Raw genomic sequence first — 27,209 nt, 5'->3', positions numbered from 1 at the left:
AAGCTGTTTAAAAAGGTACAGTCAACTTAGTGTATGTAAACTTATGACCCACTGGAATTATGATACAGTGAATTTATAAGTGAAATAATCTGTTATAGTAGTCTGTTAACAATTGTTGGAAAAATTACTTGTGTCATGCACAAAGTAGATGTCCTAACCGACTTGCCAAAACTATAGTTTGTGCACAAGAAATGTATGGAGTGGTTGAAAAATGAGTTAATGTAAACTTCTGACTTCAACTGTATATAAAACAGATTAAACAACTGAAGAGCACAAGCAAATAAATCATCCAACTTTGTTTATTCTTAATAACAATATTAATAATTATTTTCTCCAGAGAAAGGCAAGGGAATTCAGACATTCCAGTGCAGCACATTGAAACCAACCAGCAACTCTTAATTACATTACAATCCACCAATAATTATCAATTGGCCCTTAATTAGTTCATCAGATAAATTACTCCTGCTGTAGAAAAACAAAAACTAATTGAAGGGGCTTGGGGTAAAGGGTGGTGAAGGCTCGTAATCAGAGCAAAGAGGTAAATCCAGTCTGCACTTCCACTTTACCATCAAGTAAGACATTGTGCTGTGATGTAAAAATGGCTTTCTGAACCACCACACTGAAGCAGAAACCTTGTGCAGCCTTCATTAGCTGATCAGAATCAGAACATGATGTCAAATCCAATTTACATTGTAGTGAATATGCGTTGTACCTAAGATACATCCGTCTAATCATGTTGTACATTCAGAGTGTCAAACTGCAGGTCTCTTCATCTGTTCAAAACGGACAGCTGAAAGTAGGGGCAAGATGCAGTAACATGGTGTTTAGACCGTTTGTCCTTGGTGCAGGATAATGGAGAGAGAAGGGCCTGAGGGTTACAGCTGGCTGAGTCCAGGGCTATTTTGGGCAACAAAAATATATATAATTAAACCCACAATCAGTTCATTGCTTCATTTCCTTTCATATTTTCCATCAATGAATTCCTTTTGGAAAAAGAGGATCGTGAGGTTTAAGGTAGAAACAAAACTGTCTTAGAAGACAACAGAAAAGTCAGAGGGAGAGGATAGAAAACCCAAACGAAAAGAACACCCACTCAAGAAAATTAACAATCCCCTTAAAAGGTCTATACACGCAACCTCCCCTAAACTCTTTGCACCCCCTCCCCAACCCAAAAGTCTCTCCATGCTCCTTTGTCGCCCTCTCAACTCAGTTCTGTGTCAAAGTTTAGCCTCTCTGCCTGCGTGCTCCAGTCTGTCTCCTTCCACCAGCCGACTCCTTGTTAATCATCATCATCATCATCATCATCATCATCACCACTACTCATCCACAAGCTCAAAGTTTGAGCTCATTGGCAACCTTGGAAGCGATGTTCTTGAAGGCGATGGACGTGCCAGAAATGCGCTTAAAGCGAACCCCGTTGAGGGAGAGGCGGGGCAACTTGCAAACCTCCATCTCCCACTGGACAAAGTCGTCACAGGCGGGATTCCCAGACACGCACAGCAGCATGTAGCGCTCCCGCAGCTCATACTCGCAGCTGTTCGAGTCCAAAACCTTCCGGATCTCCTTCATCATCTCATTGGGCTCCATGGAGGAGGTGGTCTTCATGCTCCAGGTGAAGCGCAGCGAGCGGGGCTTGTGGTCCTTGGAGGTCAGGCTTGAAGTCGGGGTGCTGGGTACCGTAGAGGTGGAGGACAGGAAGTCCTTGTTCTCGTCTCCTACAGAGCCCAGAGTGACCTTCTCCAGCTTCTCAGCGGTGGTCAGCATGGGTCTGAGTTTGCAAAGAAAGTAGGAAAGGACAGTAATATAATAAAAAAGGAGCGAAACAGAATGGGGAGACAGACAAAACAGGAATCTTATGGGCTGGTTAACAATGCATTCAATCACAGGGGAAGCCAAAGACACAGCATGAGCATGAACATGAAAAGCTTCACTAAGCTGCAGAATACATGTCTCCTGTTATTAAAATATCTATGCTTGCATTGTCAAAATTGAATGAGCTATATGATCACAATCATGCTTTTCTTTACACCACCTTAATCAATGAATGTAATGATTATTTGATTAAAAAAAATATATATATATAAAAAAATAAAAATAAAAAAATCACTGAATCAACAGATTGATCAAATGTTCACTATTGTATTCCTCACCTGCTGGCCTCATCTCGACCCTCTCCCTCATACGGGCTCCGCAAAAAAAATTGGCACAAGTTTAGTCTCCCAAAATTCCAATTAGGCTATTACCAGGTTAGAACAAACACTACCAACTCCCATGGCAACCCCTGCACCTTCCACTTCCAGATTCTATAGTATTTTTCTTAGAAAAATGCTGCACATATCCATAGATTTACTGAATGTGAGCGCCACTACATTTTTTTGGGGGGGGCTATGAGAGAATAACTAGGTACCTCTACAAATTCAAATGCGTTTTTGGTCACCCCCCCACCGCAAAGTGGACTCACACAATCCATGGAAACTGTTGTTTTTTTGTTTAGCATACAACTGGAATGAAAGGTCAGAGATCACATCTTTGTTATGTTAATACATCCCATCACCACCATATAATAACCCTCTTCTCAAACTCCCACAGCAAGGCATCAAAAACAACAAACAGCATCTGTCAGATGCATATGCAGGCATTCTGCAGACCTGTTCTCAGTTTCTCAAGGTGCCCAACATCCTTAAGTCTGCACCCACAACAATAAGACTTAAAAATACATACACCCCTTGATGCACATTTTTGTAAACGTCAAAACTTTCAATCTTCACTTATTTTTCTGATTGAATGGACATCTTGGGCGCTGAGAATATCATATGAGAGCCAAGAAATACACGTCTCTAATGACTCTGCAGTCAACTCACTCAAAATAGAAAAAATACATCTAAAAAGACAAAGTATTAGCGGATAAGCCATGGTTAAAAAAAAGATGAAAAAGAAATTGCAGAACGTTGCTGAAAATAAGGTTGTTAAGCACAAACTGCAGTGCAGCCTGGACCGTGGTCTGGTATCAGACTAGAGAAAGAAAGGCAGGAGATATCCCCCCAAAAATATGACAGCGATGCTACATTGCCAACAAACACTTCACTGCCCCCCCTCTTCCACAAGGCTTGGGCAGTATACCACAGACCGGGGTGTTTAGAAATAGCCACAGGATGGTTTTTCAATACCATTGAAAATATTTTAAAATAAAATAAAAAAATGTTTATCCTGCAAATAGTTCAGGACTGAGACCAAGTCACTATTATTAGTCACAAGCAAGTCTCAAGGTCCAAGTCTCAAGTCGAATCCCAGGTAGAATGGGTTGAGTCAAGTCCAAGTCGTGAGTTGAAAAAATATATATAAACACACAGGCAATAACTTGTCTATTAAGGCTACAACACATTTTGATTATGTAATAATGTATTTTAGCAAAAAATTCAAAATGCAAGCTTCATAAGTAAATTATCAAAATGAAATGCTAGGGCGGGCCACCTAAGCATTTTTTTTCAGGTTACCAAAATGTATCTTCGGGATGGAAAAACCAAGTGTAAACGTAAACTAAAAATCAGAAAACATTTTTTAAAAGATGAATGGACCTAAATATATTTTTTTAATAATCTTTGAGAACTAACGATCCCCAAAATAAAAGCTAGACAGTTGGGAAGAATTGAAAATTCCCAAAACATTGAATTTAGTAATATAGATTATTATGTTTGTGCAAAATAACAGCATTAACCATGGCAAAATGCATAGAATTGCAGGAAAATAGCTATAGCTACTTTTTCTCAGCTCCAAGGGAGAAGATGTAGAATATGTCCTTATAAAATAGCTCTACAACGCCAAGATGGGGGGGGGGGCATTAAAAATGTGGCCGCGCCCCACGGTCAGACCGCGCCCCCTGCCACGCCCGTCACCCCCTAAGCCCCTTTTTCATCCAGAAAAAACCCTGCTATCACTCCATGCTTTGGCATATGACACGGAGTACAAGGAGTGGAATGTTAGCGAATCAGACTGGTACCATTTATCTGTGCTCTATGTTCTCTGTACACTGGGCAGCACGGCCACAGGCTGGGCAGCACGGCCACAGGCTGGGCAGCACGGCCACAGGCTGGGCAGCACGGCCACAGGCTGGGCAGCACGGCCACAGGCTGGGCAGCACGGCCACAGGCTGGGCAGCACGGCCACAGGCTGGGCAGCACGGCCACAGGCTGGGCAGCACGGCCACAGGCTGGGCAGCACGGCCACAGGCTGGGCAGCACGGCCACAGGCTGGGCAGCACGGCCACAGGCTGGGCAGCACGGCCACAGGCTGGGCAGCACGGCCACAGGCTGGGCAGCACGGCCACAGGCTGGGCAGCACAGAGTGTTTTCTATTGACTTGTCCAAGGACCCACAGGATGACATTTGATAACACTAACGGAGTCAAAAAGGAAACAGGGATGCGAGAAAGAAGGGAGGAGTATCATTCACTGAGGGATGAAGAGAGCCGAGCAGCAGACGAGGGTGAATCAGGCGATGGCGAGAGCAGGGCGCGTTAGTATAAATGGCAAATGGTTAAAAAATAAGTGTAAAAAAAAAAATCATGAAAAGGGTCATGACACATAAAATGATAGCCTTACAGAGGATAGACAGGACAGGACACAAGGTAATAGTTGACAGAATCAAGTGTGTGGTTATTTTTGCCTACCTTCTGGGGAATCTGAATGTGAGATTTCTACAACGGAGGGGAGGGGGAAGAAAAAAAAACGGTATGTACACAAACGTGCCCAAAACAAACCACAGCCAATCTGTTATACATGTCATGTGCATGTCAGTCAACTCAAATACATGAATACTCCCCCGGTGTCCCTCAGGAGGTGAGCTGCTTGGGCAAAACAGGTGGTCACAAAATGGCTGTTATTGTAGCCTGACATTACCATAGTATTCAGGATGTTCGGGGCAGAGCAGTTACATGAACAATGGACTCAGATTAGGATTAACATTAGCACTGGATGGGAAACATGCATGCCAATTATGATGTTATATTTACTTAGTTTTAATTCCTGGTGTTGTACAATTTATCATTAAACAATTAAACTATTGTAGGATATTCCGAATTGTATTTCAAGGTACACTCACACAGTAACTTCCCTACCTGCTTCAACTATGTGCTAACTAACCATAGCCACAGAAATATGACCTGCTTCAAACCAACTTAACCTGAAAGAGGGGAGTACTTGTAGTCAAGCGCATTGCGTGCACAAAAAACCCATCACAGGGACACACAAATGCTAATAAAACAGTCCAAAGGTCACGCTGCACAAACATGAACACCTAACTGTAATTCACTAAGCCGTTCAACACCAGGATGTGATCAGCATATTATTGGATTCAACACTAGTCATCTTCCCCATCACACATCTCAGATTCCCCCATTCGCTCACCTGCGCACAAATTTAGAAGTGAACTTTCTGAAGATACCAGTGCCCCCGGCTCTTCGGGCTTGGCTGTTCCCGTAGGAGAGGGAAGGGGATGATGGGGGACCATTATAAGTGGAGGTATGTTGGTCCCGTGCCGCCCTCTGCTGGCCGGCACTGAAAGTGCTTCTGCTGGTCACATTTCTGGGGAAGTTGGAACGGTCTGTCGCCGTGGAACTGCCGATGTTGTGGGCAGAAGGAGACGCCACCGGTACTCTCTGAGGGGCGGTGCTGTTTTGATAGTTTTGTGAGTAGGAAGAGGAGAGACAATTATATATTTCATTATGATTATGCACATCAAAAGTTTCAACTGCTTTAGCCATTTCCCACAAAGAACTTATGATAAAAACCTTACTGCCCTTCAGAGTAAACTAAAGTTTAGTGAATGAAACGCATACCATTTCTATACAAATGCCACAGTTGCAAGGAAGCCTGATTAAGCCGTTTGCAAAAGCAATGTGTAAAAGGCATATTTCTATTGGTCTAAAACATGCACCCCAACTGTGGTGCCATCCACTCAGCAAAATTCAGCATGACTGAAGTCAGTAAAATAACATCTTACAGCCTTGTGACCCACCACGGGCAGCAGGTATAAACCATACTTAGAATGTGAGGCCAGTGAAGCCTTGTTGAGTGTTAAATCATAGGCACACAGCATGAATCACACAATTAGCATGGCACATTAGGATCAGCCAACAGGACAACGATGGCTGCAGCATCACAACAAAGAGGGAAGTATGGAGAAGGGTCATGGAGCTGTGATACCGTTGATTTATGTCATGGACCACACACATGATCATATTGGCAGAGGTTATAACACCCTTTCAATTGAGAAAATAGCTTCCACAGTATAAGCTGTGACTATTCAGTGATAATGGATTACACGTAAACCAATTGACATGTGAAGGACATCCCAGCATTATAGCTAGTTCATGAGGAAACGTATATTTTTATTTTTTTATACAAAATGGAACAATGTGCATGGGCCACGAGATGTCAACTTGTGTTTGGGGACAGGGAGTTGCAGAACGTATTAAAGGGGATTACATGACATGCACACACCAGCCAGGAGCTGAAAGGGTTCAGGCTCACTGCAGCCAAAAACATAACGGCACCGGATGGGCCAAGATAAAATTGTGATGGTGTGTGATGTGTAACTGAGGGTTTTGCAGGATCTGGCTTTCTAGTGGAAGATTAGTGATAGGACTGGTTGGACAAGGACAGTGGTGGTGGTGGGGAGAAAGATATTTCACAAAGAGGCAGGGTGCTTGTGTTTCAGGGGGTGGTGGAAAGTGACAGAGAAAAGTGGGTTGCCTTTTCAACAGCAATATTGCTACTCTTTTAATCCCTACAGCTGATCTTTTAATACCAATTTGTTCCCGATATTGGACACACAATGCTGAGAACTGCAACCAGGAACCATCTAACCCAAAACCTTTCATATCCACTCTACTCTCCCTCCTGCAGAGTGGCTGTCCTTGTGCTCCACTCCCTGGTGCCACTTGCCTGGGCCGGTGTGCATGGATGTCTGGGGGGCTGGGGTGAGCAGAGGTGGACAAGGACTTGTGATGTCGGGGGTGGGAGGAGGAGAGTACGGCAGCTGCCGAGGCTGTGGAGGCACGGGACCCTGGGGTGGTCAGGCTGAGGGAGAGAAATGAATAAACCCAGTGCCGACCATCCCCCGTGAGGGGTGGAAGAGAGCCATGGGGTAACAAGGTTAGAACTGGGGAGGAAGCAGGGACACTGAGGGGGGATGAAACCACACTGATGCACATTATCACAGACAACACAGCATCTCAAATAATGCAGGTTTGTATTGGATGACTAAACATAACAGCCTCAGTGTTTCCCCTAAGATTTGTTTTTCAGCCACGGTTGTAGATGTAGTTTTAAAGCTAGTTTCCTGTAATTCAACACATTTTGCAATGGCTTATGCCGCATTCTAATGCTATCTGAGTGACTCAAACATAAAATCAATGGAGGCCCCCATGCCATGACATTTCTGGAATTCTCCCCGACTGTCTAGTTTATATTTTGGTGGGTGTTACTTATCAAACATTATCTTATCTAAAATATATATAGCTGCATTATCTTTTCTATACTGAACAAAAATAAACTCAACATGCCACAGTTTAAGATTTTACTGAGTTATAGTTCATATAGGGAAATCAGTCAATTGAAATAAATTCATTAGGCACTAATCTATAGATTTCACATGACTGGGAATACAGATATGCATTGGTCACACACAAAATAAATATATATTAATAGGTAGGGGCAGGGATCCGCAAACCAGTCCGTATCTGGTGACCACCTCACGCAGCGCGACATCTCCTTCACATAGAGTTGATCAGGCTGTTGATTGTGGCCCGTGGAATGTTGTCCCACTCCTCTTCAATGGCTGTGCAAAGTTGCTGGCTGTTGGCGGGACCTGGAACATGCTGTACACATTAATCCAGAGCAACCCAAACATGGGCAATGGGTGACATGTCTGCTGAGTATGCAGACTAACTGGGACATTGTCAGCTTCCAGGAATTGTGTACAGATCCTTGCAACATGGGGCAGTGCATTATCATTCGGAAACGTGATGGCAGCGGATGAATGGCACGACAATGGGCCTCGGGATTGCGTAACGTTATCTCTGTGCATTCAAATTGCCATCGATAAAATGAAATTGTGTTCATTGTCCGTAGCTTATGCCTGCTCATACCATAACCCACCATGGGGAAATCTGTTCACAACGTTGACAAATCGCTCGCCCACACGATGCCATACACGTGGTCTGCAGTTACGAGGCTGGTTGGGCATACTGCCAAATTCTCTAAAATTACATTGGAGGCGGCTTATGTTAGAGAACATTCAATTCTCTGGCAGCAGCTCTGGTGGACATTCCTGCCGTCAGCATGCCAATTGCATGCTCCCTCAAAACATGAGACATGTTGTTTGACAAAATTGCACATTTTACAGTAGCCGTATTGTCCCCAGCACAAGGTGCACCTGTGTAATGATCATGCTGTTTAACCAGCTTCTTGATATGCCACACCTGTCAGGTGGATGGATTATCTTGGCAAAGGAGAAATGCTCACTAACAGGGATGTAAACATTTGTGCACCAAATGAGAAAAATAAGCTTTTTGGGCGTATTAAACATTTCTGGCATATTTTATTTCAGCTCATGAAACATACAACCAATGCTTTATATGTTGCGTTTATATTTTTGTTCAGTACTTTATATCTGGTTTTAGTCGTTTTATGTTTAGACTGAAAACGTTTTACCAACCCCCCCTTTTTTTGCGAGGCGGCAACGATTTAGAAGCAGCGGCCCGCAGCTTCTAAATGAATATAGGGGAAACACTGAGCTTTCATTAGGGGAGTTTAATGACAGACTGCATTATTTCTGGGAAGCATCACACCCAAAAGAATCTTGCTGCAAAGGAAGTGCTGGAAATTGAGGGAGAAACTGTCAGGACAGAACACAAGTTTGGGGAAAGGAAAAACTGCTTAAAAATTAAACAAAAAAATGGTCAAATGGCTGTTGTGTCAGGAGAATGTGTGCTAGTGACTTGTTCTACCAGTAGCGCTACAGCTGACCACTGTCTGTTCGCCCTCCAATCATCTTTTTATAGCAAACATGTCTGAGTCACTGCTGCTCCCCCTCGATCCCCAACAGAACGTGTTCTTTAAACACTTCCCTGCCTGCATTTTTCCCTTTTTGTGCCTGGAAGTAACCTGCATACAAGAGCAGCCAGCGTCACAAATCCCAGATTAAGGAGCGGGATCTGATTATCAGGGTCAATGTGTTTAATACTGTTAAGTGTCAGAGTGTCTGAGGCCCCTGATTCTGCACCTAAACCTGGCTTTCTACTCTGCTGTATTCTAAACATTTCAGTGAAGGATATGGTAATAAAATGGTAAAATATTAAATAATTGTTAGCAAACTGACCTTGCCATGATTGTGTGAGCTAGAGTTCAAAGATATTATTATTGTTTGAGTTGATTACAGATGCCATGTATTACTGTGTGAGTGAGTAAGCTGGCCTTGAGTACATTCTAAGTCCTTCATAAAATTTTGCAAATGTCACTAATACATTCTAGAAAAATGTCAAATCTCTGCTCTGGTGTGAATGTGTGACTATGTACACTCCATCTTATGGTGGGAAGCTGCTAGCTGCTGTGTTTGATTGTCGGCTGACCACTGCTTGCCAACACTGCCATCTAGACACGCGACTAGCTCCAAAAAGAGAGCTCCACAGCCATGTGAGCGTGTCTGTGTATGCCTGTGGCTGCAAGGGTGCTTGTGTGTACCTGTCCTTTCCATTCTGGACCCCAAGTGTGGCCCTCTCAGGGACCGGCGAGTTCCGACTGCGACTCGTACCAGTGGACAGGATGCTGTTCTGTATGACCCATTGAGGAGATGTTAGGTACAGTAGTGTACATGCCATCAATCCTAGAGTGGCAGGCATGCCGAACAATAAGTCTACTCACGGTGGAGGGGGTTGGGGTGCTCCTCTTACGATCTGCTGTTGCTAAAGGACTGGGAGGGACTTTAGTGGAGCTGCCAGTGCCAGAACCTTTCCTCCCATAATCCTCTGCTGTCTGCTTGTTGTCGCCCTGGGAACGCTTGGAAGCAGAAGAACCTGGGAAGAAGAACGAGACAGACAACAGAAAGAAAGGGTGGGACAGAGACGCAAAGAATGAGAATCAAATAAGATTATATATCAAAAACAGTTCAACATTTACAGTACCCTCGTCAACCCAAACAGCTTCCTACCTGCTTCTGTTGCTCTCCGGGGCTTCAGATTGGATGAGGTACTGCGCTGTACCTTGTGAGAAGGAGATTGGGCATTGCTGTTTGTGAGGTCACTTCCTGGGCGGGATTTCATTGACAGACTGATACATTCGTCCATCTGAGGGAGAAGAGGAGGGATGGTCATCAATATTACCATGGCAGGAGTAGGACACAGTTCGCTCCTACAGATGTGAGTGTATACACTTTGTACCTCTGTGTTCCTGTAATCCAGTAATAGATATGTGGCCATGACTTCATTGTATTTTTGGTTGACGAGCGAGTCCTGGATCTCCTCTGCAGAGTAGCCCATCTGCAACATGATATCTGGACAGAATGGATAAAATGTCAGCCTTACAACCACATCAAGGACAGAAGAACATTACACACACACATGCATTGTAGACAGGGGCATATCAGAGACTACTTAACACAAGTCTAACATACTAAAAAGCAACAGGTCAATAGTTCTCTAAAACTCAGACAGGCGCATTGTTATATGGACAAAACAGTTCTATTGTACAGGCATATCATTTAATAAAACGGAAGGCAGCAAACAAGGACAGAGGTTAACAAAAAGTCTAGCATTTAGTTTGACTAAACATGTAGGCACATGCCAACACAGCAACGGGCACGTTACGTAACAGAGACTAACGCTCAATTCCATTTTTAAGTGCATGATCACGCTGGAAATAGAATGCATGAGTGAATGTGAGAAAACTGACGGGCCGCAAGTGTCAAATTAGACAGCAAGTCTTTTTTCCGAATGTCTACGTGGAGCAACGCTGGTAAAATGAGTGGGTCATTTGTAGAAAAGGAATTAGAGGAATTGTTATGATCTTTCATATGCTAGGTAGACTAAAGATGTAGTTTAAATGTACTGGGATGTAAGCTAAGGTTTGCCAGTCAAATAGGCTACATATTTGAAAACAATTGCAGCCTACATGTATTGATTTCAATGATAGGCATTTAGCCTAAGCAAACTACAGCTGGAAAACTCAAGGACTCCGATATCAAGAGAACTGTTTATGTAGAAAGAACGAGACTTAATTGTTTATAAACGGCTCAGGTTTATTAGCTACAACATCCTGGTGAAGCTAGCAAAACAACAACTGTTAAGCCTAGGTATGGTGGCTCCTGTAGGACATAAGGTGAGTCAAAAGGAACTTGCAACAATAACTTCGAGGCAACAGAGCGAAAAAATAAATAAATATATACACCTTTTTTTAACGGATTTTCATGACAATTATGTCAGCATACGCTACGCAGTATATGTGAATCGACCATTCACTACTCTCGCACGCTGTCTCTCCGTGTAATTTCAGCTTAAGACAGCACGTAAAATAAGACTGAAAAGATTCTGCACCTTCAGATAGAGGAGCCCTCCCCCAATTAGTGTGACCTCTAAACCCCACCCCAGTAACCCATCTGCTGCAACCAGCTCATCCACCAGACACCTGCCCCACCTCTCTTCCACCCCCCCGCTCGGTCGGGGTTCTGACCTGTCCTCTTGGGGTCCTTATAGTCTGGCTGGGGCTCGATGAAGGGCTTCAGCTCCTCCTCCTCATGGCCTACATTCATCCAGCGGTCCTTCATGATCTGCTGCTGGACACAAGCAGAGAGAAGAGGGAGGACAGGGATGTAGGGTTGATGGAAGATGGGAAACAAAGCACTAACAGTAGCGTTATAGTCATCTACACAGTGTATGCAGTGGAGGAAATAGCAGTGACTAGATGAGGTACTATTAACCTCCAGGCTGCCCCTCTTGGTTGGGTTGAGAATGAGGAACTTCTTGAGCAGGTTCTCACAGTCTGTGGACATGTAGAAGGGAATCCTATACTTCCCCCGCAAAACCCGTTCACGCAGCTCCTAAAGGGAAGACAAGCACAAAAGACAAGGATAGCTAGGTATTCAAGAACATTACTTGTTTCCCATGTATCCCTTCCTCTTTCACAGTTCCCTGCTCACCTTGAGGTTCTGCCCGTCGAAGGGCAGAGAGCCGCTGACCAGTGTGTAGAGGATGACCCCCAGGCTCCAGACGTCCACCTCGGGCCCGTCATACTTCTTCCCTTGGAACAGCTCCGGAGCGGCGTAGGGTGGGGAGCCACAGAACGTGTCCAGCTTGTTCCCCATGGTGAACTCATTGCTGAAACCAAAGTCTGCGATCTTGATGTTCATGTCAGCATCTAGGAGTAGGTTCTCTGCCTGGAGAAAGAGTGTGTTAATTATTGATACAAGCTTCTGTAACATTCCTTTAAAAACGTATCCAACATCATACCTCATAATGTAATGATCTTGATCTGTCACTTTGAATTGGATCCATAAATCTCTCCATCTGCACACAAAAAACACCTTCCACATTTCTTGTCTATCCTCACCTTTAGGTCTCTGTGTACAATGCACTTCTGGTGGCAGTACTGTACCGCTGAAACTATCTGTAGCAAGAGAAGGAGCAACAGCTAGGATGACAATTCCCCTTTAAACAGTATTGTCAATAACATTGTCAAAACGGTGTCAAAAACAGAAAAGAAACCAGCAGACAAAAGGGTCTCACCTGTCTAAATTTGGCTCTGGCCTCCTTCTCCTTCATTCTCCCGTGAGCAACAAGGTAATCAAACACCTCACCTGGGGGGGATAGAGACAGAACGTAGGGGAGTGTTGAAGGAACAAAAAAAAGCAGTGGAGACACAAAAGAGGATGAAAGGACAAGTGTGGAACAGAGTGCATGTGAATAGAGTGAGACAGAACTGGGATTGAGTGGTGTGTTGAAAGGAGTGTCTTGTGCCTTTACTCACCTCCACTGGCATACTCCATGATCAAGTACAGTGTCTTCTCAGTCTCAATAACTTCAAATAACTTAACTACAGAGAAAAGAGCGGAAAGTTCAAACCAATCACGACAACACTAAGGCTGGACGATATGGCCAAAATATCATATCATGGTATTTGTTAAAAAATGGACAGTATGTTTTATGGAGAGAGAGGGGGAGAGTGATGACTCAAGTAGTGAAGTAAACTATAAAAATGGAAGTTACACACAACATACCACATTTAACAAACATTCAAATAACGTTATAGAAGGTAAAGTAAAAACCCAAACCGGTCCGTGCATCAATATTGTTAAAATACAGTACACTGCCCAGCCCTAGACAACACCCATCACAACATAGCTGTCAATTTCTTAGTATATGCTCAATATTCTCAGAAAGGCATCTGCACAAGAATAAGCAGGCAGAACACAAACATGTTTCTGTCATTTGGTTGGGGATTGATGAGAATCTTAAAAAGAGAGGGCAGCACAAAGCTCACCGATATTCGGATGATTCAGCAACTTCATGATCCTCACTTCACGAAACAGCTATGGACCGGAGAAGAAATAGACAAGCCATTAACAGAGGATCAATCAGTTTATATCAAACAAAGTCAGTTTATTCTATATAATTTTTACTCATATACTCCAAAACTATATCTATGCGCACTGTGTGGGAGTCTTCATGCATATACTGTATATACTGAGGACAGTACTGGCACCACACCCAAACCATCACCACAGGAAGTACTTGGGTCTAATTTCCTGTAATTACCGCCATATCCTGCCCTAAGCCCTTCAGAAGGAACTGCCATCTTCATTGATTTCAGCATTAAAATAAATAAAAACACACTATCCGAACACAAATCAAAACAACCACATGACATTACACACAGCATCTACTTGCACTCACCTTTTGGAGACTGGAAGAGTTAAGTTGAGTTTTGTCAATGATTTTCACAGCCACCTTTAGGGGGGGGAAAAACATGTTAGACATGAGTAGAACCGCAGACTTAGGATGAACCACCCATCAGTGGAAAGAGCTGGATGAAGACTTTCCCCAACTCTACTGCACTCCGTTTTGTTTATCCATGTGCTGCCCCACTCACAGCAACCACATCACATGGCACGTTATTAGCATATTAAAGAACTGGCAGTTACATGTTCACAATCCACTGATCCATACTCAAGAGATCAGAATGTTAGGGATATGGGTCAAGTGAAGTAAGATCCTGTACTGCCAACATTGGGCACACAATGATAAAACCACATCCAACAAAAGATCAAACATCAGTCAGTAAATCCAGTGCTTGGACTTGTTTTGATCTCATGGTTTGTCCTCACCTCTTTCCCTGTGAGGACATGCCGGGCCAGTTTGACCTTGGCAAAGTTGCCCTTGCCAATGGTCTTTAGCAGTCGGTAGTTGCCAATGTGTGGCTGCTCGTCTGCCGTCGTGGGGACAGAATTCCGGCACCGCGGCATATTGGCACGCCCGCCTGCCTTGGACTCAGAGGGAGACTGAAAGAGGGGAACAAAGCATTCTCTTAGGCATACGCAACACTTCACTCACAAATCCAGACAATGTTTTTCAGAATCCCATTAAAGGCGAAAGAGCTTTGGACATAAAGGATACCTCAGAAACACAACTGTGAGCATAACTTGATACTGGCCAATAATGTTGACCTGTCAATCTACATTGTCACCCCAGCTCTTAGCTAATGAGGCTTTTCCTGACACTGAGGGTATTGGTCTCTACTAGCAGCTCAAATCCACACTGACAAGAGGGAGCGAAAGTGTGAGGAGGGAATGACGAGTGACTCACAAGAAGATGAAAGAGCAGTCGGAACAGAAGGAAGGGGGTGGGGGCTGATTGAGGGAGTAAAGGAGAGCAGGGGGAAAAAAGGTGAAGGGTACCATATGCATGTGGGCAAAAGAGGTAGTTAAGAGTGCGGGAGCCCCGGAAAACAAGGAAGAGAAAGTGACCGGGGGGGGGGGGGGGGGTTTACATGTCTCTGCATTCATAAACACTGAATTGTACCCCATTTGCACACTCCCTCCCCCTCTGTATGACTGACATGTATGATAATATTGTTACTTTGTGAGCATATGTAAGAGGACAGAAAAGCCATTGTTGACATGGCACAGTTCTATGTTGTGTGTGGTTTGTGCCACATGGACCTTCATTTCCATGTTCAAGTCTGGGCCAGAGGCGTCCCTACTATTCTGCAATTTTACAATTAGAAAATAGGACAGATTCTTCTTAAGACCACAGGATTATGAATAAATTGACAGTTGACAAACAGCATTGTAGTGAAATAGAAGTCCAGTTCTGCTCCTCTCTAGTGGTCATATTCCAAGAGAAATCAAAAAGCAGAGGGGCTATGAGACAAATACAGTACATCACATTTCCTAACAAGCCATGCTCTTACCTCCCTGTAAGAAAGAAAACAGCACTCCACATAAAAATAAATATATATGGAAAACAAAATGCACCAATATCCGCAATTAAAAGATGTGCCGGCTTTGTAAATGTTATATTATGTAACGCCTGTGTGTCTCTGTGTCGTGGGCCTCCCCAGCCAGTTTCATAGAGGGATAAAGCAGAAGCTTGTTGAAAGTCTGCCGGTAGAACCAGCAGAGCCTAACGAGCCAGAAGACATCTGTCACCTAAACGCTCCCTCCCACACACACAAAAGCAGACTCTGGCATAAAAACGCATGAGGAAGTGCCTCATCCCCTCAATGGCTACATACAGAGCAGAACAGGGTAAACCAGACTACCATACAACAACTGGCAGTGTGGTGACCTCGTTTTCATTTTGTATTTGTCTTGGCACTGGCAGACATGGTTTAGCCATCAGTGGGCTTGTTGTGTAAGGGACAGGGACCAAGTGTCTACTGTACAATGTTTATGTCAAAGAGGTGTCTTGCACCCAGCTGATCTGCAAAGGAGCTCTGCAGTTACTGAGAGCGTGTCAGCAATGCAGTCTGCAGTCCTCACAAACACAGCTTTGACCTTCAGCACAGTAGCCAGCACTTCAATCACACTCGCCGAGGTTGGCACACACTGGGACACAGATAGAAGCACATTCAAAAACAGGCACATTGACAAAGATCAAACAAACATGCATAAATAAAAAGACGTTCACAAATACAACATATCATACAGACAAGACCGGACAGAGAGCAATGCAGACATACCGTCAGTCATGGGAAGCTCAGCTCAAGGGCTGACTGACAGCGAGAGACAGAGACAGGCTGAGGAGAGAGCAGCCAGGAGGAGCCTGAGAGACTGGAGGGTCTCATCACATATACATTATAGCCCCATGTCTCTCTGTTCAGATCATGATCAGCCTCAGGTGGAGAGAGGGGCATGACAAGAACCACAAACACTTGAAGATGGCACATTTTAAATTCATGTCTCTACAGAGCCGGTAGCATTAGAGCAAAACCTCACTGATCAGTGGGCTACCATTCTGTCAAAAGACTCATTCAACAATATGCACAAAACATCTACACATGCAAATGTAGTTGACCTGTTATTTTTATGCTTGAATTGGGACTTGGACTCCATCAAGTGCTAACAGTAGTATAAGTACTGACCAGACAGCTGGGTCGTTCCACCTCAAAAAGCACAAGAGTATTGACACATACCATCTGTGTCCTCAAATTGTTTCTATTAGAAAGAGATAAGATTAGCATTCCTGCAACATTATTTTGTTGAAATATAATATAATTTAAATCTAATTAATTAACGTAATTGAATACACCCCAATCAGCTATTTTAATTTATAGGATTCTTATAATATTTAATAAATATAGTGCCCAACATCCGATTTGGACCAAACTTTTTTTCTAACAATGAGTTAGACGAGGAATCCAAATAAATATCCAAAAGCCCCCCACGGACCCCCATGCCAATCCCACCCAAACAATGAGTTTATAGTATCAGTTCTCTGTTTGACTAGTATAGAGCTTTGTTTCTTCATCCTATGTAATGTATTCTCAGTGATTTGTCATTTTTTTCTGTTCAGAGAAAGTCATTGAAGTTGTTGGATTTACGTCCCATTGTACATCCTGATATTACCAAGTTCTGACCACTATATGGTGCAGTTCCTGCTATTAGTTCATATTTTTAAGAATCTCCCACCTTCATTGTTAAAGGGATAGTTCACCCAAATTACTTTTTTTTTAATCCTGTAAGCTGTCTATGGACCAGAGGAGTATCCTACGAAGCAGTTGAGGAGTTAACTAGATAACTTTGGTCAACTGAGTTCGACTTGGGATATCCGGTCATTCTAAAGTTGTTCACCTTTCAGCCAGGTAAATTTCTATGGCAACGAATCCTTCAGAACTACCCTGCTCCAGGGAAGGCTAACTCACAGTTAACTCCACTTACCCGAAATGAAATGAGAGCCACAAGTTGAGGACCAATTAAATCAGATCCCCCCCACCCCACCACCCCCCTTGCAAATACTGCGTCATCATCCTCTTCATTTGAGGAAGGCTGATTAAATATTTTATTGATGAATTTGGTTGTGTGTTAAAAAATTACATTACACATTTAGTAATGACAGAATGCATTAAAATTCACACACAGTAACACTTTTGTATGACTTAAATGATTTTATCAATAGGAGTTGGGAAAAAGGTGCTTGTGGTTGTGCATTGATAAGCACACCAGTGTCAGCATTAACGACAAGTAATAAAATAAACACTGCACTTTTAAAAGCCTATTTCACACCATAGCCTGCTGAATTAGCAAGCTAACTTTTCTGGAATGTGAAACTAACTAAAGCTGGTTAGCTTTAGAAAACCCAGAGTCGATCTAGCTTGATTCGTAGGATACTCCTCTGGCAGGGACTCCGTTACAAAAATGCGGTGCCGGACATTTGACCAGCAGGCCTTTTACGTTTACCGGACCCATATGCATTGGGTACGTAACCTGATCAGGGATTCCACCCAGTGCTCAGAATGACAGAAATCACATTTAGATTATGGTCATTCGTCTTAACAAAACATGCAATGGCGTATGTTCTTACCGAATTCCAAATGGTAATTTAAAGATGTTATAATAACTGTCCACATTTAGTTTCTCAGCCAACAGGACGAGTACCAAACAGCAAAATCCCTAGCCTAAATTAATCTACTATCCCTCATAGTAGAAAAGTTTACCTATTCTATCGGTCAGCTTGTCATTCTGAGCGAGAGATAGTCACCCATTCCAAACAGACTCTGGGACAGCTGTGGAATGATAGATCCCAAATTCATTCAACCAGTTGGCCTAGGCTACATCCAAAAAAACAAACCACAATGTTTAGCTTAAAAAGTTAACATTTCTTCACATTAAAAACACAGCATGGAACACAAGGCAGTAAGCTACGCACAAATGTTCATTCCATAATGCAATTAATGGGAAACCACTTGTCAAAAGCGCACCACACGTAAGAGTGGTTTCATGAGACAGATGAAAATATACATTAGAAATTGAGAAAGAGAGGAGATCTAAAGATGCAACGATTAACATTGGTTGCTAATATGATTAGGACTGTGCTTTTGGCTACTGGACAATGAAAGACAGTTGATTTGAAAACCAATAGAATGACAGAAATAGGCTACTGGTTTCAATGGCATATGGAAGACTTAAAAAAATAATTGTCTGCACGTTTGGTTGGATTATGACTAAGCCACTTTGAAGCAAGTGAAGACATGCCTCAATATGAAGTAAAACGTTCAAGTTTCAAACAATTAAGTACACGTTTTCAAAATGCATACTGTGTGAGACACACTGAAGCCTGCCTACTTACCTATGCACTTGAATTGCAAATGGGAAGCGTACTTTAAAGGTTGAGAACAAAAATAACAGCTAATCTTAATCTTGGCCATCAAAACTGTTTAACACGCAATTGCATTTAAAAATGTTGCACAATGATTGGGCTTATAAAAGCACGTTTCACTCCAGCTGCAACGAACGCGCTGTGTGATGAGCTGTAACAGCAGTTCTGGCGCTGTGTGATGAGCTGTAACAGCAGTTCTGGCGCTGTGTGATGAGCTGTAACAGCAGTTCTGGCGCTACATTAACTACTTGTTCCGGACAAAAGCTGGCTACTACCGGCTAATGGAAACCCTGCCCTCTGGAATGACAGCAACTAATGCTTTGGTTTTGTTTACTTGGCTACTGTTTCAAATGCTAACTTTTTAACATGCTTGTCAAGTATACAATGCAAGTCAATGGTACCAATATTTGCATTTTCACGCTTCATGCCCAAATGATCCAAACAGTGGCTAGGTAAACAAAACCAAAACATGGGCTGCTGTCATACCTGGTCCATAAACTGCTTACAGGGTAAGAAACCAATATGTAAATGAAGTAATTTGGGTGTACTATCCCTTTAACAATGGGCAGGGTTCTTAAAAAGAATCACCTTATAGCATGAACACCACCATCTAGTGGACAGAACCTGGCAATATCAGGATGTGTTAAGAAGCAGTGCGGCTGGTTGGGTTGTGTATCGGAGGACGCATGACATTCAACCTTCGTCTCTCCCGAGCCCTTACGGGAGTTGTAGCGATGAGACAAGATAGTAGCTACTACAACAATTGGATACCACGAAATTGGGGAGAAAAAGGGGAAAAACAAAAAAAACAATGAGTATATATAATGAGTATATAGTAACAGTTACAGAACCCTGCCCATTGTTAAGTACACCCAAATTACTTCATTTACATATTGGTCTTCATCTTATCTAATAGTTTTTTTTTCATTGAAGTTGGGGTCCCCAACTGGGGACATATGCTCTACGACACTGGTGTGGACAAAAGTTCAGATTCACCCTGATCAATCAGGCTACAAATTCTGTCAAAAGAATCATCCACACATGGAAAAAAACATCCACATAGGCAAAAAAGTTTACCTTCTACTCTACATTAATGCTTGCAGTGGGACTTGTGTACTCCATGGTTGACAGTAGCATTAGCACTGACCAGCCTGCTACCATTCAGTAGGTTTCAGAACATTGTCACTTCCTGTATAAAGAAAGATGTCAGCCATGCTCTATGACGAAGGTGTAGACCGAGTTCAGAGTTAAAAATGTAAATTTAAATTTTATTAGTCACATACCCATATTTAGCAGATGTAGTGAAATGCTTGTGTTCCTAGCTCCAACAGTGTAGTAGTATCTAAAAACGAATCATAACAATACAGGTCTGTGTCCCCCTCGTCACAGACTTCAAAGCATAAAGGGGTGTTGAGTTGATGGCTTGGATAGATGACCAAGAACAGGGACACAGGGGGCCATGAGGTCTCAGGCTAAAATAGGACACGGACACATGCAGCACGCACAGCCAGGCTCTCCAGAGAGCCAGAAAACACCTGTCCGTCCCAATGCTGAAGACAAAGTAGGTTTGGTTCATTTGAGGAAATATTGTAATTACACCCCCCCCCCCCCCCCCCCCCCCCAATTTAAAAAAAAAAAAAGTCTGAAATGGCCGACAAAGACGAGGTCAGGCTCCTAGTGCAGATGAGACATGTCTGGGTTTGTCTGACTGAGGGAGCAGTAGCCCTGGTGAGAAAAGGCAGGGGAGGGAGCAGTCGATGGACAAGAGCTGACATGCTCAGACAGCTGTGCCCTAGAATCAAAAGAAAAAGGGGATGAAATGAGAGAGGGAAAGAGATAAGAGGAAAAAAAAGAGGGAAGGTCAAGGATTCCCCATGACTAAAGAGAAAACAGGAAGTATAACTTGGTGTTGAGTTTTAAGGTTGAGGTTGGTTGTAGTTGCGCAACAAATGAGCAAATCAGTGTAGTAGTCTCTCTGTACCACACCCTTAATAAAACCACCCAAAACCTTTACCTTGTGTCAAATCACCTAATGCACTTCCTTCTCCCTCTTACTCACACACAGACAAACAAGATGAATGTGCTCAGTAACTAGTACTGTAGCAACTCCTACCAGAATTTAACCTGAAAACCTTGACAGGATGAACACAAGGGTCTGCTCTGGTCCCTCCACACATCAAATCAAAGTTTGTTGGTCGTGTACACATATGTTACAGCGTGCGTGTTACTAGCTCGTAACAGAGTGCAGTAAAATGTCAAACAAGTACACAAATAATAAAGAATCAAACTCGAAACAAGTACGTCAGAATTAATCAAACTATCAGTAATTCCAATGCAATCTGTGTGAAATCATAGACCCATGAACTGGCTCTACCCATCTCCCTTGGCAACCAATCTCCATAGCCCAGCTTAACCCATGTATCGCCTTAGCCTTGCAGTCGCTTTACATATAGAGTTGACTGTACGATTCAATCACTAAGACCGCACTCAACAGGCTGTATAAGGTCATAAGCAAACAAGAGAATGCGCGCTCAGAAGCGGTGCTCCTATTTGCCGGGGAATTTAATGCAGGAAAACGTATATCCGTTTTAACAAATTCTACCAGCATGCCACATGTGCAACCAGAGGGGAGAGTGGAAGAGATTATTATTTTTATTTTTTATAATAAACTCTACCACCTTTATTCCACACAGAGAAAATTACAAAGCTCTCCCTCCATTCGGCTTCATCAATAAGTACATATCCCAACCAGAAGCCATGGATTACAGGCAACATCCGCACTGAGCTAAAGGCTAGAGCTGGTGCTTTCAAGGAGTGGGACAGTAATCAGGACGCTTATAAGAAATCCCACCATACCCTCCGACCAACCATCAAACAGGCAAAAAGTCAATACAGAATTAAACTTGAATCCTACTACACCGGTTCTGATGCTCGCCGGATGTACCAGGGCTTGCAAACTATTACAGATTACAAAGGGAAAACTTTTTATGCTGCTGCTACTCACTGTTTATTATCTATGTCTATGCAGTCACCTTTAACCCTACCTACATGTACATATTACCTCGACTAACCTGTACACCTGCACATTTACTCGGTACCGGTACCACCTGTATATAGCCCGGTTATTATTTTATTGTGTTACTTTTCTTATTACCTTTTAGCAAATATTTTCTTACTTTAAAAAAATTATGCATTGGTGCCTAAGAGCTTGTAAGTAAGCACTTCACGGTAGAATACCTGTTGTATTCGGCACATGACAAATAAAATTTGACCCTCTAAAACGTGGCCTGTTGCCACAACTGCACTCATGTTCTTTTACACCTCATTACGTTCAACAATTGAGAACATAAAATGAGTTGTAGAAATGTGCAAGTTTGCTATGAGAGGTTGATAAAATGCTTTAGTGTTGCTAAGATCAGATGGAATAGTGCTTCTAGGACAAAGTAGTTGTGCTGTGGTAGTGTTTCCATGGCAACCTACTGCCTAAAGTACCCAGATAATGTTGACTCATCCTATACTCCTATGTGTCCAAATCATAAAATTGGAGAAAAAAAGAAAAAAACACTTCAAGAACCAAACCTCAAACAGACTGTTTCAAAAATACTTGATTTCCTCAGCGGATGATGTCATCCTCCTGAGGAGGATGAGCTGGCCAATGAACAGTAATTTTTTAAAATAAGCCTACTAGATAATTAGAAAGTGGGTGTCCACGCTGTATCCTGGTTTAAATTCTGAATTGTTTTAGCAAATGTTATGCTACCCTTCAAAATGAAAACTATTTCTTGCCTGCTTCAAGAAAGAAGAGGGTAAACAAAGTAAGACTGGCAGGGAGAGGGAGAAGAACTGGTAAATAAAGGAGGTGTGTGAGCCAGCTTGTCAGTTATCTGGGTATTAATATCACACCATGGTTATTTCCAGTCAGGGTAGAAGCAGCAAGAACCACAAATAGACACCAACTGAGCTCTCCCTCCAGTCACCTCTTCTTCTCCATACTCTACTACTGTACACTTCTGTCAGAAGCATTTAACTCAAGAACATGACAGTAAAAACATCCTGAAATCAAAATGCATGGCATAGTGGAATTATGGGGGAGAGAAATGTTAATTTTCTACCCACTGGGGCTCTGGTTTTGTCAATTCTAGGACAATACATTAAAAGGGATACTTCAGGATTTGAATCTACATCCCCAGAGTCAAATGAACTTGTGGATACCATTTGTATATCTCTGCGTGCAGTTTTAAAGAATGATGCTAACTAGCGTTAGTGCAATTACTGGAAATGTATGGTAACTTCTAGCATGCTAATAGATACCATAGACTTCCAGTCATTGCGCTAATGCTAGTTAGCATTGGCTCACAAAACTACTTCCAACTTCCTTTATACTGGATGCAGAGACATAAAAATTGTATCCATAAGTTCATCTGACTGGTGGGAAGTAGATAAAGGGCTTCATTGCCAAAATCCCAAAAGTATCCCTTTAACAAGGAATCGTAAATGTAAATATACTTAGCTACTTAACTAAAACCTGTCAACTTTTTCCTCAGACAACAGCACAAGCTACAAAGCTGAGAAATAAAATAAATACTGATGAATCCTTTCAGACAAGAAACCGAATCTACATTTCAAACAAAGCTGGAACAGTGTTGACAAGCTTTTAAAAATCAGCCCACCACCCTCATCCAACACCATCCCACCCCCTCCTATGTGAGCTATTAATACCTACAAGTATATGAGAGTGTGGTTAGAACATGACAAAGACCAGAGAGAAACCAAGATCACTAGGGGAATGGCTGGTAAAAACAAAGCCACTGTTACATAAACCACATAGGCCTATTGAACTGAATTTGTAAAAACCTACAACCAAATGGAGAACTAATCTCTTCATCTTTCATTGATGATCAATCATGAACATGATAATGACATATCCAGAACGAGAAACACACACAGGGAAACGTGTGCATACAAATAATGCTAATACGGACAAAATGAAGAAAAGGAGCACTCCCCTCAGCCTCCACACAACTCCTACACACCCAGCTCAACTGGAAATGCTGGTTTGAACAAACTGAGAAACTGGGGTAGGAAGAACTTAGATTCGCCAGCTGGGCCCAGATCAACAGCAGTCTGTAGTCAAACAAGCTGGGCAGGGCATGGCTAAACCTTGCCAACTCCTTGCTTCAGACAAATTCAGTGGCTAACAAAACCTTGGAATTAGTAGCCTGTGTAAGTTAGGGAATTTTCACCACAATGACCACTATGGGATGCGTCAGCATCTCTGCTACCCATGTATACGTATCAGCAATTTGTGATTTGTACAGACAATTGTCAGAATTTAATTAAATGACTAAAACACTAATCTCACTAGAGAACCAGTTTTCACTGCAAGCAAATGTGTTCAGGACTGAGTGGCTCCTCAAATGCGCTGAAGTCCGGTGTCCGCTACTTACACCTGATGTGAGCTATTCCTACTAAAGTATATTTGGAATGCCGTCAGACAATTTGTATGATGGAATGCCCATCATACAAGTGGCAATAGCTAGTTGGGCCTACCACTTCGCGAACTAACAGTGGATATTCTGTTGAAGACAGTCAGTCAAACAATGTGGGCAATAGAGCATTAAGATTTGAGATAACATATATTCAATATGTTAGAGATTACATCATCTTAGCTCCTGTTGACAAATGACAAGATTTGAAGAAGACATGGAAAAGTGAGTTTGAAAATCATTGGCATTTCCTACTGAGATGTGTTATCAAATTCCATAAAACTCACAGCAACTAAAATGTGTCTATGGTAACAATTTGTCCTAGCCCTCAAAGTTACATGCCTAAAAGTTAAGAGGGCTCTGATCATAATTAGCTATCTAGTTATAAAAAGCCTTAGATTCTACTGCATGACCTCCTATCCACATAACTACAATGTGTAATTAGCTACTTATAAATATAACATTGGATAGCTGGGGCCTAGGAAAAATAAATTATTTTTGTGGTTTAGGTTGGCTATAGTTTGGATGCCAACCGCTGTTAAACCCCATCGAAGAAGTATAAATTGGCTATAGTATTTCTGGCTAAGGTTGGATATATTGGCTAGCTGGATCTCTGAATTGGCCTACCGCCATTACATTAGCTGCCATCTAGCTTCTGCAGTTGGCTTACCTGGTTTGAAGAATGTTCAATTGTTAATAATGCCGTCCTGGTTACTGTCCGGGTTGACATCTTAAATTTCCGGGGAGGGGAGGGGGTAACAACTTTACAGAATCTCAAAACTCGATGTTCATCTGTCCTCTGTTTGTTTTTGGGGGCTATCTTGTTTCTTTAGCTAACGTTAGCTAGCTAGCTAACTTATCAAAACGTTTCTCATAAGTACCCTTGTCTGGCGGCTAGCTGGCTACGTGTCGAAAGCGTAAACTAGCTAGCTAGTTAGCAAGCTAAAGCTCTAGCTAGCTAACTAGCTAGCTAACCTACTAGCTGAAGTAGTTAATCGTCAGTAAAAAAAAATAGCTACCTATCAATAATATGTAAGTAGAGTTAAAAGCAAAGTTATCGATTCACACGTATCTGAATAAACTAACGTTATCACTGCATTCACAAGCTAGCTACAGTACCTAGCTACGTTAACGTTACATTGGTGCGCCTATTCCACTCTCTGGATGTACAAAAGTGCTTCGCCAATAACACTGAGCTGTGCAGTGGGTACGATGAGCTGTCAAGTTATAGGGCTCTGTTAGTTAACGTTAAAGCGTTACCCAACGCGAGGTTTGTTCCTACAAGTACGTTATACGGTAAAATCTAGTCCGGGGATTAGCAAACTTTTTCGGCCACGCCGATATATAGCAACAACCCGAACGTCCTCTTTGGATGAAGGAAAGTCAAACGCTAGTTACATAGCATGAACTATAATAAACAGTCAACCCTCAGCTGTAATGCGAATGAAAACAACATAATAGTTGACAATGCAGCTTGCTGATGTTAGCTAGCGTAGGCTAGTTTCTCTTCACTGCACAGGTAAGAATCCGCGAGTTTAACGAGTAAAACAACCAGCGCAACGTCCTGACCAGCTAGCAACTAATGTTAGCTTTCTAGCTCTCCCGTCCGTCTTTAGCATTGCTAATAAAATGTGAAATAGGTTGAAGCTAGCTATCTACACTAGCATGTTTCAAGATGAAAATAGCTAGATACAGCGACTAGTAATCAAGTTGATTCAGAGTTTGTCCTCCCCGCTCTAGTTGAGTATGATTGCTGCTGGGTCGCCGAATCTCGGGCGGACAAGAATTGGAGTTTAGCCCAGGTTTCGACGGCGTCTGCGCTGATTATTTTACAGCCGGCCACCTAAAAACAAACAATCCTGCGTTAATAAATCAAATACTATAGCTAGCCTACACATTTTCCGCAATATCAGATAGGTGTAAGCAATATGGTGGAGCCTACCAGATGGCTAGATGGAGTTTATTTTTTACACTCATCCGATTATTCTTTCAGATCTACTATAATGTCTGGTTTGACTTCATGTTGGACTAGCCACAAGTTTTATGTTCATCTATCTCTACACTAGAAGTAGTGGGTTCATATCAATAGTCTTAAGTGAAACCCTTTCCTCGTTTCCTCAGTCATTTCTTCTGTCACCTCCTTCACTACTTGTATAAAAAAAGACATTGTCTTACCAATTTTTTTCACATCAGTGTGGATGAAGTAAATGAGAGGAGAAAAATAAACGAACAAGAAAACATTAGCCTGGGTACCAGTCTGTTTATGCTAACATTCCACCCCTTACTCCATGTGTTATATGCCAAACTAGTCCAATATGTACTGTGTAGGGGTAGGCTAACCTACTCCTATAATGTCCAAGGCCTTTTTCATTACAATATGTTATGTTCAGAGGTAAACTGGCTCTGGAAGCCAAAACAGTCCATCTAAATGTTAATCAATTCTCAAATGTGATATGGTTCAAGAAACAAAAGGCCCTCTACTTTCATATCACATTAAAATAATTTTACAAATGCAAAATATACACTAACTGTTTAACAGTTGTGGCCATAAGTATTTTTCCGTTACAACACTTTTCGGGCATCCCTCCCTCACATACAGGTGTTTGGAGATGCTAATTAGAAAAGGTGGATGCCTCTCTCTTCCGTAAACAAGCCGCAACAAGGAAGTATGGCCATGTGGAAATCGTGTTAAAAAGGTGTATCATAATTGTACATTTCGTTTTTTTAAATTATTTCTCGATTATAAGAACGTAAAGTTCCCAAGATTTCCAAACCATATTGCAAGTTGTCAAACGTGATTCTAAATTATTTTCACATCTCTCTCTCTCTCATACACTCTCACACAGAGAGAGGTAGAGA

At 42.4% G+C, this 27,209-nt stretch overlaps 1 protein-coding gene across 34 annotated transcripts; it reads right to left on the bottom strand.

Annotated features, from left to right (window-relative positions):
• Nucleotides 1-281: 281 nt before the first annotated feature.
• Nucleotides 282-26,505, bottom strand: LOC110509965 (serine/threonine-protein kinase MARK2). 34 transcript variants are annotated; one of them, XM_021591205.3, is made up of 20 exons: nucleotides 26,293-26,505; nucleotides 25,021-26,193; nucleotides 14,373-14,546; nucleotides 13,942-13,995; nucleotides 13,529-13,577; nucleotides 13,016-13,081; nucleotides 12,775-12,845; nucleotides 12,599-12,655; nucleotides 12,189-12,425; nucleotides 11,970-12,089; nucleotides 11,687-11,825; nucleotides 10,435-10,547; nucleotides 10,206-10,341; nucleotides 9,920-10,071; nucleotides 9,740-9,828; nucleotides 6,941-7,075; nucleotides 5,402-5,665; nucleotides 4,666-4,692; nucleotides 2,151-2,186; nucleotides 282-1,768 (listed from the first exon to the last, which is right to left on the bottom strand). In XM_021591205.3, exons 2-20 carry the CDS (start codon nucleotides 25,078-25,080, stop codon nucleotides 1,333-1,335), a joined length of 2,415 nt encoding a protein of 804 aa, XP_021446880.1. In that variant the 5' UTR covers nucleotides 25,081-26,193; nucleotides 26,293-26,505; the 3' UTR covers nucleotides 282-1,332. The 34 variants fall into 34 exon arrangements, with proteins under 34 accessions (XP_021446880.1, XP_021446883.1, XP_021446881.1 ...); XM_021591208.3 differs by having other exon boundaries at nucleotides 11,723-11,825; XM_021591206.3 differs by having other exon boundaries at nucleotides 11,687-11,822.
• Between the last annotated feature and the right edge of the window lie 704 nt (nucleotides 26,506-27,209).

The sequence above is a fragment of the Oncorhynchus mykiss genome, chromosome 29 (genome assembly GCF_057628025.1).
Source record: "Oncorhynchus mykiss isolate SJ-2025 chromosome 29, ASM5762802v1, whole genome shotgun sequence".
Lineage (NCBI taxonomy): Eukaryota > Metazoa > Chordata > Actinopteri > Salmoniformes > Salmonidae > Oncorhynchus > Oncorhynchus mykiss.
The sequence above is the reverse complement of the archived record's forward strand: the minus strand, read 5'-3'. Positions and strand labels throughout refer to the sequence as shown.